This window comes from Heptranchias perlo, chromosome 2 (genome assembly GCF_035084215.1).
Source record: "Heptranchias perlo isolate sHepPer1 chromosome 2, sHepPer1.hap1, whole genome shotgun sequence".
NCBI lineage: Eukaryota > Metazoa > Chordata > Chondrichthyes > Hexanchiformes > Hexanchidae > Heptranchias > Heptranchias perlo.
Genome location: NC_090326.1, coordinates 154,952,603 through 154,971,459, shown reverse-complemented (window position 1 = coordinate 154,971,459; position 18,857 = coordinate 154,952,603). Strand labels below are relative to the sequence as shown.

Here is an 18,857-nt window from a genome sequence, read left to right as displayed (position 1 = left end):
CTCACACAATCATTGATTGATCTGTTGCACACCTCTGTATGCTCATAGCAATGTTACTTCTGCGACGATTATTAATATTGCTGTGCCATGTGGGATCTCCAGGACGCTTCCCATGTCCTGGACAACCACAGGTGCAGGAAGTGTCGTCAGCTGGAGGAGCTGTGGGTTTCGGAGTTTGAGCACCAGCTGGCATCACTGCAGTGCATCCGCAAGGTTGAAAGCTACATGGATAGCACGTTTCAGGAGGTGGTCACCCCGCAGCTTAAGAGAGTGCAGGCAGAGAAGGACTGGGTGACCGCCAGACAGACAGGAAGGACCAGGCAGGTAGTGCAGGAGTCCCCTGAGTGTATCTTACTCTAACCAGTATTCAGCTCTGAATACTGGTGAGGGAGGGTTCCTCTGCAGAGTGCAGCCAGAGCCAAGTCCACCGCACCATGGATGGCGCAGCTGTACAGCAGGGTAGGAGAAAGGTCAGGAGAGAAATAGTGATAGAGGATTCTATAGTTAGGGGAGCCGACAGGCGTTTCTGCAGCCGCAGACATGATTCCAGGATGGTATGTTGCCTCCCTGGTACCAGGGTCAAGGATGTCACCGAGTGGCTGCAGAACATTCAGAGGGGGAGGGGGAACAGCCAGAGGTAGTGGGCCATATCGGTACCGACGACATAGGTAAAGAGGGATGGAGATCCTGCAGGCAGATTTTAAGAGTTAGGAAAGAGATTAATCATGACCTAAAAAGGTAGCAATCTCCAGATTACTCCCAGTGTCACGTGCTAGTGAGCATAGAAATAGGAGGATAGAGCAGATGAATGCGTGGCTATGATGGTGCAGGAGGGAGAGCTTTAGATTCCTGGGGAATTGGGACCTGTACAGGCCGGACTGGTTGCACCTCAACCGATCTGGGACCAATGTCCTTGCAGGGAGGTTTGCGAGTGCTGGGGTGGGGGGGGGGGGGGCGTGGCACGTTTAAACTAATTTGGCAGGGGGATGGGCACCAGGATGTAGCAATGGAAATGAGAAACAAGGGGCACAAAGGACTGGGGGAGAAAGATTGCACTAGAGCAAGTAATGGTACAGTATTAGGTGGGATCAGACTAAGGGAGAGTACAAGAAAGTCTAAGACTGGTTTGCAGTGCAGGTGTATAAATGCATGAAGCGTGGTAAACAAAGTTGGTGAGCTGCAGGCGCGAATAGCCACATGGGAATAAGATGTCTTGGCGATAACGGAGATCTGGCTCAAAAAAGGGCAGGATTGACCGGTTAGCCTAACATCAGTAGTAGGGAAAATGCTAGAGTCTATTATAAAGGATGTGATAACAGGACATTTAGAAAATATCAAAGGAATTAGACAAAGAGCGTGAGTCCCAAAGACTGTGTTGCCTATCCGGTGCCAGGGTTAAGGACATCTCCTCAGGGCTGGAAAGAAACAGAGTGGGAGGGGGAGGATCCAGTTGTCATGGTCTATGCAGGTACCAACGACATAGGTAGGACTAAAAAAAAAAGGTTCTGCTGAGGGAGTTTGAGCAGCTAGGGACTAAATTAAAAAGCAGAAGCACAAAGGTGATGATCTCCGGATTATTATCTGAGCCACGAGCAAATTGGTACAGGGTAAATCAGATCAGAGAGATGAATGCATGGCTCAAAGATTGGTGTGGGAGAAGTGGGTTTCGATTCATGGGGTACTGGCACCAGAACTGGAGACGTGGTTGCAAGGTGACCAAGGTTGGGAGCTAAATATTCAGGGTTATTTAACATTTCGGAAGGATAGGAAAAAAGGTAAAGGTGGTGGGGTAGCTCTGTTAATAAAGGATGAAATAGTGAGAAATGATCTTGGCTCAGAAGATCAAGATGTGGAATCAATTTGGGTGGAGGTAAGAAATAGCAAGGGAAAGAACTCACTGGTGACAGTAGTAGTATATAAGCCCCCAACAGTAGCTACACTGTAGGGCAAAATATAAATCAGGAAATAAGAGGGGCTTGTAAAAAAGGTAATGCAATAATCATGGGCGATTTTGACTTTCACATAGATTGGACAAATCAAATTGGCAAAATCAGCCCTGAGAAGGAGTTCATAGAGTGTATTAGGGACTGTTTCTTAGACCAATAAGTCAGGGAGCCAACCAGGGAACAGGCCTTTTGGATCTGGTAATGGGTAACAAAACAGGATTAATTAATGATCTCAAAGTAAAGGATCCCTTGGGAAGCAGTGATCATAACATAGTAGAATTTCACATCCAGTTTGAAAGCGAGGATCTTGGGTCTGAAACTACTGTATTAAACTTAAATAAGGGCAATTATAAAGGAATGAAGGCAGAATTGGCTAAAGTAGACTGGGTAAACAGATTAGATGGTATGATGGTGGATAAGCAATGGCAAAGATTTTAAAAGATATTTTATGACTCGCAACAAAAATATACCAGAGGAGGAAAGACTCCACAAAAAGGGTGAACCAACCATGGCTAACTAAGGAAGTCAAGGATGGTATCAGGTTAAAAGAAAAAGCATACAACATGGCAAAGATTACTGGTAAGCCCGAAAATTGGAAAAAAACTAAAAACCAGCAAAGGATGACTAAAAGGATGACTGGGTGAGTGGGCGGAGATTTGGCAGATGCAATACAATATTGGAAAATGTGAGGTTATGCACTTTGGCAGGAAAAATCAGAGAGCAAGTTATTATCTTAATGGCAAGAAACTGGAAAGTACTGCAGTACAAAGGGATCTGGGGGTCCTAGTGCAAGAAAATCAAAAAGTTAGTATGCAGGTGCAGCAGGTGATCAAGAAGGCCAACGGAATGTTAGCTTTTATTGCTAGGGGGATAGAATATAAAAACAGGGAGGTATTGCTGCAGTTATATAAGGTATTGGTGAGACCGCACCTGGAATACTGCATACAGTTTTGGTCTCCATACTTAAGAAAAGACATACTTGCTCTCGAGGCAGTACAAAGAAGGTTCACTCGGTTAATCCCGGGGATGAGGGGGAGGACATATGAGGAGAGGTTGAGTAGATTGGGACTCTACTCATTGGAGTTCAGAAGAATGAGAGGCGATCTTATTGAAACATATAAGATTGTGAAGGGGCTTGATCGGGTGGATGCGGTAAGGATGTTCCCAAGGATGGGTGAAACTAGAACTAGGAGGCATAATCTTAGAATAAGGGGCTGCTCTTTCAAAACTGAGATGAGGAGAAACTTCTTCACTCAGAGGGTAGTAGGTCTGTGGAATTTGCTGCCCCAGGAAGCTGTGGAAACTACATCATTAAATAAATTTAACACAGAAATAGACAGTTTCCTAGAAGTAAAGGGAATTAGGGGTTACGGGGAGCGGGCAGGAAATTGGACATGAAGCAGAGTTCGGATCGGTCAAGGCCCTGTGGGTGGCGGAGCGGGCCCAGGGGCTGAGTGGCATGGTCCTGCTCCTACTTGTGTTCTTTAGATTTGAGGTTAGGCCATGATCTTATTGAATGGCGGAGCAGGCTCGAGGGGCCGATTGGCCTACTCCTGCTCCTATTTCTTATGTTCTTATGTAAAAGGATAATAAAGAGGGAGAAAATAAATTATGAGAGTAAACTAGCAAGAAATATAAAAACTGACAGTAAAAGCTTCTACAAGTATATAAAAAGGAAGAGGGTAGCTAAAGTAAACATTGAGGATGAGACTGGGGAAATAATAATGGAAAACAAGGAAATGGCAGAGGAATTGAACAGATATTTTGTATCTGTCTTTACAGTAGAAGACACTAATAACATACCAACAATAGTAGAAAATCAAGGGGCAAAGGGGAGGGAAGAACTAAAAGCAATCACTATCACTCGAGAAAAAGTACTAGGTAAACTAATGGGTCTAAGGCTGACAAGTCCCCTGGGCTTGCATCCGAGGGTCTTAAAGGAAGTGGCTGGAGATAGTGGATGCACTGGTTGTAATCTTCCAGAATTCACTAGATTCTGGAAAGGTCCCAGGGGATTGGGAAACCACAAACGTAACACCCCTATTCAAGAAGGGAGTGAGACAGAAAGCAGGTAACTTATAGACCAGTTAGCCTAACATCGGTCATTGGGAAAATGCTAGAACCCATTATTAAGGAAGTAGTAGCAGGACATTTGGAGACTCATAATACAATCAAGGAGAGTCAAAATGGTTTATGAAGGGGAAATCATGTCTGACAAATTAATTAGAGTTCTTTGAGGTAGTTACGGGCAGGGTGGACAAAGGGGAACCAATGGATGCAGTATATTTGGATTTCCAAAAGGCATTCGATTAGGTGCCACATAAAAGATTACTGCACAAGATAACAGCTCATGATGTTGGGGGTAATATACTGGCATGGATAGAGGATTGGCTAACAGAAAACAAAGAGTCGGGATAAAAGGGTCATTTTCAAAATGGCAATCTGTAACTAGTGGGGTGCCGCAGGACTCTGCTGGGGCCTCAACTATTTACAATATATATCAATGACTTGGATGAAGGAACAGAGTGTCTTGTGGCCAAATTTGCTGATGATACGAAGATAGGTGGAAAAGCAAGTTGCGATGAGGACACAGTGTCTGCAAAGGGATATTGACAGGTTAAGTGAATGGGCAAAAATTTGGCAGATGGAATATAATGTGGGAAAATGTGAAACCATCCACTTTGGGAGGAAAAATAAAAAAGCAAAATGTTATTTGAATGGAGAAATACTACAAAATGCTATGGTACAGAGGGATCTGGGTGTCCTCGTACATGAAACACAAAAAGTCAACATATAGGTGCAGCAGGTAATCCGGAAGGCAAATGGAATATTGGCCTTTATTTCTAGGGGGATGGAGTATAAAAGCAGGGAAGTCATGCTACAACTGTACAGGATGCTGGTGAGACAACACCTGGAGTACTGTGTACAGTTCGGGTGCCCTTATTTAAGGAAGGACATACTTGCATCGGAGCCAGTTCAGAGAAGGTTCACTAGGTTGATTCCGGGTATGGAAGGGTTGTCTTAGGAGGAAAGATCGAACAGGTTGGGTCTATACTCATTGGAGTTTAGAAGAATGAGAGGAGATCTTATTGAAACATACAAGATTCTGAGGGGACTCGATAGGGTAGATGCTGAGAGAATGTTACCCCTCATGGGGGAATCTAAAACTAGGGGGCATAGTCTAAGAATAAGGGGTCACCCATTTAAGATGGAAATGAGGAGGAATTTCTTCTCCCAGAGGGTCGTGAATCTTTGGAATTCTTTACCCCAACAAGCTGTGGAGGCCGAGTTAGACAGATTTTTGATCAGCAAGGGAGTCAATGGATATGGGGAAAGGGCAGGAAAGTGGAGTTGAGGTTAAAAAAAAATCAGATCAGCCATGATCTCATTAAAATGGCAGAGCAGGGGCCGAATGGTCTACTCCTGCTCCTATCTCTAATGGTCTTATGGTCTTAAGTCAACATGGATTTATGAAAGGGAAATCATGTTTGACAAACGTACTGGAGTTTTTTTTGAGGATGTAACTGGTAGAATAGATAAGGGAGAACCATTGGATGTGGTTTATTTGGATTTTCAGAAGGCCTTTGATAAAGTCCCACATAAGAGGTTAGTGTGCAAAATTAAAGCACATGGGATTGGTGGTAATATAGTGGCATGGATTGAAAATTGGTTAACAGACAGAAAACAGAGAGTAGGAATAAATGAGTCTTTTTTCAAGGTGGCAGGCAGTGACTAGTGGGGTACTGCAGGGATCAGTGCTTGGGCCCCAGCTATTCACAATATATATCAATGATTTAGATGAGGAACCAAATGTAATATTTCCAAGTTTGCCGATGACACAAAACTAGGTGGGATCATGAGTTGTGAGGAGGATGCAAAGAGGTGTCAAGGCGATTTAGACATGTTGAGTGAGTGGGCAAATACATGGCAGATGCAGTATAATGTGGATAAATGTAAAGTGATCCACTGCCGAAGGAAAAACAGAAAGGCAGAGTATTATTTAAATGGTGATAGATTGGGGAATGTTGATGTTCAAAGGGACCTGGGTGTCCTTGTACACCAGTCACTGAAAGCAAACATGCAGGTGCAGCAAGCAGCTAGGAAGGCAAATGGTATGTTGGCCTTCATTGCAAGAGGATTTGAGTACAGGAGCAAGGATGTCTTACTGCAGTTATACAGGGCCTTGGTGAGACCACACCTGGAGTATTGTGTGCAGTTTGGGTCTCCTTACCCAAGAAAGGATATACTTGCCATAGAGGGAGTGCAGTGAAGGTTCATCAAACCGATCCCTGGGATGGCAGGACTGTCATATGAGGTGAGATTGGGTCGACTCAGCCTATATTCACTCAAGTTTAGAAGAATGAATGAGAGGGGATCTCACTGAAACATACAAAATTCTGACAGGGCTAGACAGACTGGATGCAGGGAGGATGTTTCCCCTGGCTGGGGGGGGTCCAGAACGAGGGGTCACAAACTCAGGATACGGGGTAGGACATTTAGGACTGAGATGAGGAGAACTTTCTTCACTCAGTGGGTGGTGAACCTGTGGAATTCTCTACCACAGAAGGCTGTGGAGGCCAAGTCGCTGAATATATTTAAGAAAGAGATAGATAGATTTCTGGACACAAAAAGCATCAAGGGGGTATGGGGAGAGCACGAGAATATGGTATTGAGATAGAGGATCAGCCATACCATATTGAATGGCGGTGCAGGCTCGAAGGGCCAAATGGCCTACTCCTGCTCCTATTTTCTATGTTTCTATGATTGGGTACTAAATATTCCTAGATACAAGGTGTTCAGGAAAGATAGCAAAGGAAAGGGGGCGGGGGCGGTGGCAGTATTAAGGAAAATATTGCAGTACTGGAGAGAGGGGATGCCCTGGAGGGGTCAAGGACAGAATCTATTTGGTTAGTGTTAAGAAATAAAAGTGCCATTACACTACTGGGCACATAGTATAGACCACCAACTAGTGGGAAGGACATAGAGGAGCAAATTTGCAGGGAAATTACAGAGAAGTGCAAAAGCTTTGGAGTAGTGATAACTGGGGACTTCAACTCTCCTAATATAGACTGGGATAATAAGGGGCACAGAGGGGGAGGAATTTTTGAAATGTGTTCAGAATAACTTTCTTAACAAGTATGTTTCCAGCCCAACAAGGAAGGAGACATTGCTGGACTTGGTTCGAGGAAATGAGGTGGGTCAAGTGGAGGAAGTGTCAGTGGGGGAGCATTTAGGGAGCAGCGGTCATTGTATCATAGCTATGGAAAATGACAGACCACTCAAGTAAAAATACTCAATTGGATGAGGGCCAATTTCAATGGGATGAGAACAGATCTGGCCCAGGTAAATTGGAATCAAAGATTGGCAGGCAAAGCTGAATTGAACAGTGGGTGGCCATTAAAGAGGAGATGGTTCGGGTACAGTCTAGGCACATTCCCAAGAGGCAGAAAGGTCAGGCAACTAAAGCCAGAGCTCCCTGGATGACAAAAGAGATAGTGAGTAAGATGAAATGGCGTATGACAGATGTCAGGTTGATAACACATGCGAGAACCAGGCAGAATATAGAAAGTTCAGAGGGGAAGTGTAAAAGGAAATAAGAGGGGTGAAGAGAAGTGTGAGAATAGACTGGCAGCCAACATAAAAGGGAATCCAAAAGTCTTCCACAGGCATGTAAACGGGTAGTAAGAGGAAAGGTGGGGCCAATTAGGGACCATAAAGGAGAGCTACTCATGGAGGCAGAGGGGATGGCCGAGGTGCTAAATGAGTACTTTGCATCTGTCTTTACCAAGGAAGAAGATGCTGCCAGAGTCTCAGTAAAGGAAGATATAGTTGAGATACTGGATGGGCTAAAAACTGATAAAGAAGAGGTACTTGAAAGGCTAGCTGTACTTAAAGTAGATGTGTCACCCTGGCCGGATGGGATGCATCCTAGGGTGCTGAGGGAAGTAAGGGTGGAAATTGCAGAGGTACTAGCCATAATCTTCGAAACATCCATGGATACGGGGGTAGTGCCAGAGGACTGGAGAAAAAAAGTGTAAAGATAAATCCAACAACTATAGGCCAGTCAGTTTAACCTCAGTGGTGGGGAAACTTTTGGAAAAGATAATCCAGGACAGAATTAACAGTCACTTGGACGAGTGTGGGTTGATTAGGGAAAGCCAGCATGGATTTGACAAAGGCAAATCGTGTTTAACTAACCTAAGAGAGATTTTTGATGAGTTAACAGAGAGCAATGCGGTTGATGGGGTGTATATGGATTTTCAAAAGGCGTTTGATAAAGTGCTGCACGGTAGGCTTATCATCAAGATTGTGGCCCATGGAATAAAGGGGGCAGTAGCAACATAGGAACAGAATTGGCAAAGGGACAGGAAACAGTAGCGGTGAACAGTTGTTTTTCGGACTGGAGGGTGGTGTACAGTGGTGTTCCCCAGGGGTCAGTGCTGGGACCACTGTTTTTCTTGATCTGTATTAATGACTCAGGTGTACAGGGCACAATTTCAAAAGGGGAGTAAACAGTGAGGAGGATAGTGATAGATTTCAAGAGGATACAGACAGGCCGATGGCATGGGCAGACACGTGGCAAATGAAATTTAACGCAGAAAAATGCGAAGTGATACATTTCAGCAGGAAGAACAAGGCGAGGCAATGTAAAGTAGAGGACACAACACAAAGGGGTACAGGAACAGAGAGATCCGGGGGTATATGTGCACAAATTGGAAGGTGGCAGGGCAGGTTGAGAAAGCAGTTAAAAAAGCATACAGGATCCTGGGCTTTATAAATAGAGGCATAGAGTACAAAAGTATGGAAGTCATGATGAACCTTTATAAAACACTGGTTTGGCTCACAACTGGAGTATTGTATCCAGTTCTCGGCACCGCACAACAGGAAAGATGTGAAGGCCTTAGAGAGGGTGCAGAAGAGATTTACTAGAATGATTCCAGGGATGAGGGGTTTCGTTAAGTGGATAGACTGGAGAAGATGGGGTTGTTCTCCTTGGAACAGAGATGGTTGCGAGGAGATCTGATAGAGGTGCTCCAAATCATGAAGGGTCTAGACAGAGTAGATAGAGAGAAACTGTTCCCATTGGCGGAAGTGTCAAGAACCAGGACATAGATTTAAGGTGAACCAAAGGTGACATGAGGAAAAACTTTTTTACACAGCGAGTGGTTAGGATCTGGAATGCACTGCCCGAGCAAGTGGCGGAGGTAGATTCAATCACTGCCATCAAAAGGGAACTGGATAAGTACTTGAAAGGAAAAAATTTGCAGGGCTACGGGGAAAGGGTGGGGGAGTGGTACTAGCTGGATTGCTCTTGCATAGAGCCAGCAGGAACTCTATGGGCCAAATGGCCTCCTTCCGTGCTGTAACCTTTCTTTGATTAGAGGGGAGCCAAGGAAAATTTTTTTCACCTGTAGGGTGGTGGGGGTCTGCAAATCGCTGCGTGAAAGGGTGGTAAAGGCAAAAACCTTCAACTCATTTAACAAGTACCTGGATGTGCACCTGAAGTACCGTGACCTTCAAGGCCACGTACCAAGTGCTGGAAAGTGGGATTAGGCTGGGGGCGGGCTCATTTTCGGCCGGCGCGGAAACGATGGGCCAAATGGCCACCTTCTGTGCCGTAAATTTTCTATGATCCCCCATGGCATCATTCACAGTAAGTCAAGATGATTTGTTGTTTTACAAGAACAATTTTATATCATAACACACACATTATTCTGTTGCTAAAATGAAGCTATGTCCCTTTAAGACAATAATTCCCATTAAGTAAACACTGGGTGAGGTCAGAGATGCACTGCTCGAGGCTTAAGATAACAACTCACCCACAGTACTTATTTTGAAGTGTGATTTGTAAAGCCGCTTAGAGGTTAGAGATTCTGGCTTCTGTATCAAAATATGTTTGATCCTTTGCACTTTTTTTGTAAGACACAAATTTAGTTTAATGCTTGTAATGTGACAGACCAGTGGTGCATGCTATACACTGCACTAGTGAATATTATATATACTCTGCTCAGGTGTCAGATGATGTGCTGGTTTAGGAGGACAGGAATATTATACCATATATGCAAAACACAAAATATTCTTCTGCTAAAATGTAGGCGTGTCCCTCTAATGCTACAAAGTCTAAAATAAGTAAACATTTGGTGAGTTCACTCAGATTTCTTTGTGGGAAGGTCAATTAAGAGTTACAGAAAAACTCCAAAGGAACAGGAGCCAGTGTCTGCAAGTGTGGGATACAAAAATTTGGGGGTGACATCTGAAGTGTGAAACTGGAAGTGCACAGGGTTTTACATTACTCGAAGATCTCCTATAGCAGTGTTTATGGAGAGTCAGCGGATACGCTGCTCTATTTTATCCACCAATATCACTGATTTATGGTGGTTGAATAATACTTCGAGAGTACTTAATTTATAAAATGTAATAGTATTTTTTCAGGTTTAAATTGTGATTGAAAGTGTAAATTATTTGCCTCAATTAGGTGCTTGTTCAGGTATGCCATTTTACATCTTTTTAAAAAATTCAGAGGGAGATGATATTCCAATCTGCAGGCAGGTAGGAACCATGTTGAAGTACTGAGATTGGGGCTGGGGTTGAGAAGGTGGAGGGAGGGGGAAACAGAAGGCACTGATGCAATTTTAATAAAGTTATGAGTATAATCAAGGGATCATCCTAATAATGTCAGAAGGGTATCAAGGGATATGAACAAAAGGCAGGTAAATGGGGTTGAGGTACAGATCAGCCAGGATCTAATTGAATGGTGGAATAAGCTCAAGAGGTTGAATGGGAGTAGGGGAGGAATAGAAGGGTGTTGGGTTGGGGTATGGGAAGATGAGTCCACGGGTGACTGAGTAGTGGGAGGGAGGTTTCAGGGTCTGGAAGTGGCATGATGGAAATGTGAAAATGATGGGAGAGATTGCTGGGGGCTGATAGGTGGGTAATCTTGGGATGAGATGGAAACAATGGGAGGGGCATTCGGAAGTGTCACTGAGAACAGCACAACAGCTGTATTTCTGGGAACTGGCTATAAGTTCTTTAAAGAGCTTAGTGCAAAATTACCATCTTGATAAGCACATTCAAGAACTCGGAGCCAGTTCCAGGGTCATAGTTGGGAACGTGACGATTAAGGTTTTTGTTGGGGGTGGGTGTGAGTGACATGCGCTCAGAGTGGTGAGAGGCAGCAGAAGAAAACCGGGAGGGATTAAAGGCATGGTGATCAGGGTAGGATTCAAGGTATGAGCACTTCGGGCGGGAGTAAGGCAAAGAGAATGAAGGCTGCAAGCCTTAATTAATTCCCCTCCCATTCCTGGATGTTTAAAAAGCTCTCATTTAAAGCTCAAACAAATAGCACTTCTACTGTCATGCAGAACATTTAACGTTTCAGAACGTTTTCCATTTAAATAATAACAGCTTGCCCAGTTCTGTTGTAGGGATGCCCTTCAGGGAATTTCACCTCCACCATTCAAAGGCAATATTCCTGGACATGCCTTTAAGTTGATAAGCGATTTTACCACGATAGTAGCAAGGGGCACTGGTAGGTGGAAGGACTACTGTAGGGTTAGGGTTGGGGGGGGGGGGGGGGGGCAGTTGTGAGAAACAACAAAAAAGCCAACTCAGGGAAAGGAAAGAGAGCAACCATCAGTATAGGGCTTGGAGTGGGAATGGCAGGAAAGCAGAGTCATCAGGCGACAAACCCAGGACAGGTGGCACTGTTCTGGGAGGGCTCATTGGGAGGTAGCTGTAATACATAGTTTGCTTTACGTGCAACAGACAAGCGTAATAGCATGATGGAGAAGTGTTACAGGAAGGGTGAACCTAATATAATGCTTAGTATATTGGTAGAGAGAGAGAAAATAAATATGTGGATGCTGCAATCATTCCAGTACAATTACCATCACTGCATTTGAATCGTCACAAGATTTTACAAAGTGCATTCCATCTCACATAAGCATTGCACATTCATACCATCCTGGCTGTTGGGATGGTGGAACCATCATTCTCTAGATGCCATTAATAACACTCATTCACCCAACTGCCAGGACACACTTACAGTGAGAATAGCTCCTTCGTCAGCTAGTTTTGCCTCCCTCCCATACATTAGCCAGCTGAGCCTTGCTATAATGAAGAAGTTAGATTGCACATGTTAATCAATACTGGGAATCAAACCAGCCTACTAATTGAGAGTCTAATGCTCAACCACTATTTGCCAAGCAACCCCACAAAAGACCTTTTAAATGTCAATCCCACAGTTGATGGGTCTATGCAACCTAGAATAAAAATCTTTTGAGGATCATTTCCAAATACTGGTGCAGAGAAGAACATAACAGTGCCACTTTGTTATCATAAATGCTTAAAAAAAACTTCAAGACCATTTTCAGTCTCCAACAGTGCGCATTTTCTTCAGTGGCTGCGTTTTTAGACGCAAGCTGCTCAAAAAAATAATTCCACAAGCAAGTTGGCCTTTAAGATTAATACCAGTTTTCCACACCGGGGTGGGGGGGGGCAAAATTATTTAAATCTGATTTGTCATTTGTTTCATAAAATCAAAGTACTGGATTTTACATTTGAGTAACACATGCTGACGACATCTTGTGACATTCAAGAACTTTAGCTCCACTCACCTGCAGTGATTCAATGAACAGCTATAATTTTTATGGCAAAATGGTAATCCTATTCAAAATATTGTTTTTAAATGGGAAAAAAGGTACCTCCACAACATTAGAATTCCCAGCCTAAATATAAAAACCAATTGCAATTCAAGAATGCTACCAGGTGAACTGAATCCCAATACCCACATTCATCAGAAAAACATGTTAGTGAATAGTTTAACATACAATTGTTTGTACCTGGAGGTCCATATTTTCAGTATTTATTTTAGAAAAAACTCTAACTTAAGGAGCATAGTTATAATTAAAATATTTCCTGTTTTAGTTACAGGCTTTATTTTGGACCTTTCAAACACAGGTTAAAATAAATGAAAAAAGTAAATTCTAGTGAAAATTGGAGAGAATAAAAGTGCTGTGCATGTTATCAGTATTCATTCTCAGCAATGAATGAATGTTTTAAGAGACAAAAGTATTACACTGAAGACTCCTTAATTATCAGACAGAAAGAGGAAGTGAGCTTTTGGGGAGCCAGAAGCAGCATTGAGAGTTCAAATGAGGTAAAATAATGGAAACTGGACTTTCAACCAGAGCATAATGTGCCATCCAAAATATGTAAATAGCTTGAGCTGCAAAAAAGCAGGAATATTCTGCTACAAATATCAATAAATTCTGAAAACGCAGAGACACAATTATACCCAATAAAAGATCCTGCAATCAGTGGAAATGATTCCATAGAATAAAAGTGAATTGGGATTAGCTGCATCATCGTGCATCAGAAGATAAGTAAACCAAAGGGTCACAATTATTTATTATGGTATAGAGTGAATGTAGTTACTGCAAAACAGTGAAATAAATCCCAATATCACCTTGATTCAAATCATGGTTCGATTGTCAGAGGATCCTATCCACCAGTCATTCACACACAATAGCTGGCCAAATAAAAAAAAAACCCCAACCAATCTGTGTATATAAAGACAACGAACAACAGATTGGAGTACATTTCAAGGGCACAACACAACTCAGGGTTGAGAAGACATTAATAAACTGCTTGTTTCAGTCAGTCAATTGCCTTGATTTTACATACATACACTAATATTCCATACTAAACATTTTAGTAGCTCAAGTTATTTTGCATTTGACTCAACTAGATATTAGCGAAGCTGAGATATGGGAATTATGCTCAAAGATCTTACATAGATAAGTGCATTTACATAGCACCCTTAACGTAGTAAAATGTCCCAAGGCACTTCAAAGGAGCGATTTATCAAACAAAATTTGACACCGAGCCACATCAGAAGATATCAGGACAGTTGACCAAAAGCTTGGTCAAAGAGGTTGGTTTTAAGGAGCGTCTTAAAGGAGAGAGAGGTAGAGAGGTTTAGGGAAGGAATTCCAGAGCTAAGGGCCCAGGCAGCTGGAGGCACAGCCACCAATGGTGGAGCGATTAAAATCGACTGAAAACAAGAGTGAGAATTTTAAAATCGATGAGTTCCCGGACTGGGAGCCAATGTAGGTCAGCGAGCACAGGGGTGATGGGTGAACAGGACTTGGTGCGAGTTAGGATACAGGCAGAGTTTTGGATAAGCTCAAGTTTATGGAAGATGGAAGGCCAGCCTAGAGAGCATTGGAATAGCCAAGTTTAGAGGTAACGAAGGCATGGATGAGAGTTTCAGCAGATGAGCTGAGGCAGGGGCAGAAATATTTTAATTCTAATCATGCTTAAGTTAGAAGAGGCACAAAATTCTAAAAGCCACTTCTCCACTAATATTCCATAGAAGTCACAGGTCTGAAAGGAGACCAATCATTCTTTCCCCATCCAGAAGTCACCACAAACTCTGGAGGCTATATAACTGCCCAAAAATATGAAGCAAAATTACTCAACATAAGCAAGCCAATTGCTGTTTTTAAGCAATATTGTATTCATATTAATAAATTATAAATATTTAGTTAGCAGTCAATAATTTGAAAGACAAACAGCATTATAAAACTGCTAGTATAATCATCTCAATAGCTTGAAAATCTTACAGCTGTTCAGAAAAAAAATGCCTTGATGCATAAATGCTGCTGACTATCATTGTACTTTGAAAATTTTATTTCAATAGAAATTTAGTTCAAAATATTTAATATCTTGGTGGTAAATTTCAATCTACCAATAATTCCAAACTTAAAAACGTGTATATAGATATCAGTCTATTTTCACATTTGGCATTCCCTTATGTTAAACAACGGCCAGTATAGTAAAATGCTATCTGTACCTGACCTTCCCCATTATTGAATTAATTAATTGATGAAACACAATATATTGGGGAAAAATAAAAATCTAGTGAAATTAGCCATTGCAGCTTTAGACCAAGAACAGATAAAAAGGTCCATTTAAAATAAAACAGTCATTTGCAGAAAGCAACATCCAGCAAGTTCCACCGCACTATGAAGTTAAAACAAATTCCAATTACTGCCTACAGTCTGGCCAACTATCTTCAAATACAGGTCTACTGTACATTTCAAAAGAAGTATAACGTAGTAAGACAGAAGAAATCAAGTCTCCATTTGCAGGAAAAACACCCTTTTTAAACAAAAATTACCCGCTCTAGTACGCAGTATTTTATTAAAAGACGTGCTACAAATATATGTAAACTCGAGGAAACACTAGCACTCCAATAAAGCTTGTATTTCAACCAGCAGGCAGTGAAAAACTAAAATAAAGCTGGCGATGGGGGAGGGGGAAATTAAGGACAGTCATTACACGAGGTTAGGTTTCCCAGAGAATTCCTTTGTGAATTAAAGCTGTTGTAACAAACCAGAAAAACACATTTAAATATGTAAAACACCGACACACGATGCAAAAATAACAAGTTTTTTTTTCCTGGAGGGGAAGTAGGAAAGAATAAGGGCAGTCATTGCAGGAGACTAGTTAATCCAAAAAGTCTCTTCTCAATAAATTACGTAAGAAAGTTGCTGACAACAAACTAGAGGAAACATTAGTTAGTGTACTAAAAACCAGTATCACACCACCACTCGGTGAAAACCAAAATAAAGGTTGGGGAAGGGAGGACAGCCATTACACGAGGCTAGATATTCCAGAGGTTTAATTTTTGAATTTTATATTGACAGATATATATATATATATATATAAAAAATGCTGTAAAATCTTCTAGAACAAGCAATTATGTCTTTAAGCTGCTTCATCAACACTGTTCTCTCTTACACACAAACACACACACACTTCTCCCAGAGACTGACTTGTCCTTACTGCGCAGGCTGGGCTGTGGCAGACGTTTACTCACCCACTGATCTGTATCCTAATATCGCAACCTTACGGGACTTCGGCTGTGGCATGTTAACAACGACGTTCAAACAAAAGTTTATACGTAATCAAAGGAGGGAAATTTTTTTTAAAACAAAATTATTTTTTTAAATTACAGGCCGGCAAGAAAAAAAAAATCCCAAGAGGGGGAGGGGAAGGAAGTTAATACCTCAATAAAAACAAAACTACATCGATGTATAGATTTTTTTTTAAAAAACCATAAAGTTTAGAAATTAAAAGGTTTCTTTCCTCCTGGAGTAAATGTGGGAATATATCTGTGCGTATTTCTATTTTGGGCTCATCCGTCTCCGCAACGCTGAGAGTCGCGCAGGTCTATCCCCTCCTTCGCCAGATTCAACCGGAACCTTCCCTGAGCTTGGCACCGCCCCCTCCCTTTATTATCCCATCCGATTGGACAAACGCAGACGTTTTCGCTTGAAATCCGACCTTGCCATTGGATGAGCGGGCCATCAATCATTCTTCCGGCCGACGAGCAACGCCCCTCACACGCCAAAACACACCTCGCGGTGATTGCTGGGAATGGTAGTTCCGTGACGCAGTTTTATTTATAGTTCGCTACCAGGCCGATATATATATATATATATATATAATATAAAAAAATAATTCCGCAGAAAATTGAACCGATTTTTATCGGGATGTTAAACCGGCAACTGATCGATTTGGAGGGAGGGGAAGCTATTCCCGGTGGAAGATCTGATGATGGAGCTTACCAGATCGTGAGGCAGCCCGCCGCCATCTTGAGACGGTTACGGCCAGAACTCAGGCAGACTCCGGCAGCGAGAAGGGAAGCCGCCGTTTGTAAAAATTGTATAAAACTCATTTATTACTGACCGACTATAGTTTGTGATCGGGTTAACCCACACTCGCTCTTGGCTGGAGACTGTTTTCCCGCAATGAGATTAAGCCGGTTGCACAGTCTCGGGATGATCAACCTGTTGGGAGTGAGCCCTGCAGTTACTATTATTAATTAATAATAACAGGATTGATTATTCCCCGTAAATTCCTCCACTTTTTCTTACCCTATCCTTTCTCCCTTCTAAATCTTCCGGAGATTTATGTGTATGTGTTTTTTTTTAAACATTATGTGAGGACCATTGCTTGATAAGTTGTTGGCAAGCTTCAATTTTTTTGCTGTAACTGTTGGCAGAAAGACTCATTTCGCAGCCAGCCTAGTGCTCGATGAAAAGAACAGGTCGGCTGGGGTCATGAATATTGAACATCACCAGTGCCCATATGTTTTTTTTTTGTATGTGTACATATTAAAGTTTGAAATGAAAAATGTACACCCTTCTAACTTTAAAAAAAAATTACTGGAGTTATGTCAGCGGTTTCTGGGAGATTTGCCAGACCATCTGGGAAGTTTTGGCCAACTTCAGGTTTAAAGAGCCTGCAGCATCATTCTTGCGGCAAAATAATTGAACAGCTGACAGGTAATGCCACAGTGTTGAAGTGATACACTCAGCACATGGCAATATAAACGTCAAACGTGATAGGAATCATACAGTATATATTCAGTGTACAGTCAAAGCCAAAAAAAATTCTGATATTTCTCTAATACAAATTTAACAATAGGTGTGTTGTGAAGTGGATTTACTTCACAAAACTACACAGACCATCTTGGATATTTGAAGGCCGGAAGAATGAAGTGAATTATTGATGACTTCCAAGACATTTTAGGATGTTTGAAGTGTAAGAATAAAGATATGTTTTTACATTGTTCCAATACAGAACAAAGACAACAGCTAATGTAGGCAGAGTTGATTGCAAATTCTATCTTTTGATCAGTGATGCTGATAACATTGGAGGGGATGAATTTCAGGGCCGAAGACATTGTTCTGTAAGGATAGGCACATACAGATTATTAAATAAATAAGCTGGTTGGCATTAATGATATAACACAGAGCTAAAAGGGTTGTTAGGTTAAAATACATTTTGTGGGTTAAATTGGTTAATCCCCAAATCCAGAAGCGAGCATTGCGGTGCACGATTAACCTGCGGCCAGTGGTTCAGATGCAGGCAGCACGTGAGATTTGTGCTGCCTCCTCACTTACCTGATTGTCGCGCAGCAGCCTGGCCTGTCTGCGTTATTTTCACCAGCTTCTCGCTTCTCACCAGCAGGGGGGCCCAGATATCGCATGACTTGTTCTCACCTCTTAACGACAGCCTGCACCTCTTAGATGCAAAATATAAGGAATGGGTCCGCACAAAGTCTGAACAGAGATCAGACATCGCACGTGTAAAACTCAGATACAGGTCTCGTCCCTATGTTTACAAACTGATGAGTTATGTTAAAACATTGAATAAAGGTTGCACACTACTAAATCCCACATCCTCCAATCTGCACGCCAGATCTCACCAATCTGCTGATCCTGAGTTTGTACCAGGCCTGCGAGAAAGCGTGCACCAAGGTTCTCTGCTGATGCACTAGAGGTCTTGGTGCAAGAGCTGGACAGAAGGAGGGGCAGGGGCCAGGCAGGGGGGAGGCGAGAGGCCCTCCAGATATATGCTCAAGGTGCAATGGGAGGCAGTAGGGGACAAAGTCAATGCCAGGCGCATAGCACCACGAACATGGATGCAGTGCAGGAAGAAGTTCAGTGCTTTGACATGAGTGGTCAAGGTGAGCGAGGCCAACTGTCAAGTGGCATGTCCTACCAACTGCACCACTAGCCGCATCCACTGCTCCATGCACTACACCCCCCCATCACCCACCTACCAACAAACTCTTTCAATCAGTACTCAACTCTTCCAATCAGATGCTTCCTCTCACCCTCGCACATTACCACTGTTGCAAGCCACACACCCACAACTCAAAGGTCACGCACACTTGCAGCTATTCAACTATGACAGGCACATCACCCAAACATCCTCCAAGACGCTCACCAACATATGTCCCACTTTCTTGCAGGAGAAAGTGGCGCATAACAGGAGGCAGCAAGTGGCGGTGGCATTTAGCCCCTCGAGCCTGTTCCTCCATTCAATAAGATC

The 18,857-nt window shown here is 42.6% G+C and overlaps 1 protein-coding gene across 1 annotated transcript in view; it reads right to left on the bottom strand.

The window, feature by feature from the left end:
• Positions 1 to 16,225, bottom strand: part of rheb (Ras homolog, mTORC1 binding) — a 105,448-nt gene extending 89,223 nt beyond the window's left edge. Inside the window, exon 1 of the mRNA XM_067967922.1 lies at positions 15,832 to 16,225. Within this exon, the coding sequence (XP_067824023.1) occupies positions 15,832 to 15,883 (52 nt within the window). The 5' untranslated portion in view covers positions 15,884 to 16,225. The remainder of the gene's footprint in view (positions 1 to 15,831) is intronic.
• Positions 16,226 to 18,857: the final 2,632 nt, after the last annotated feature.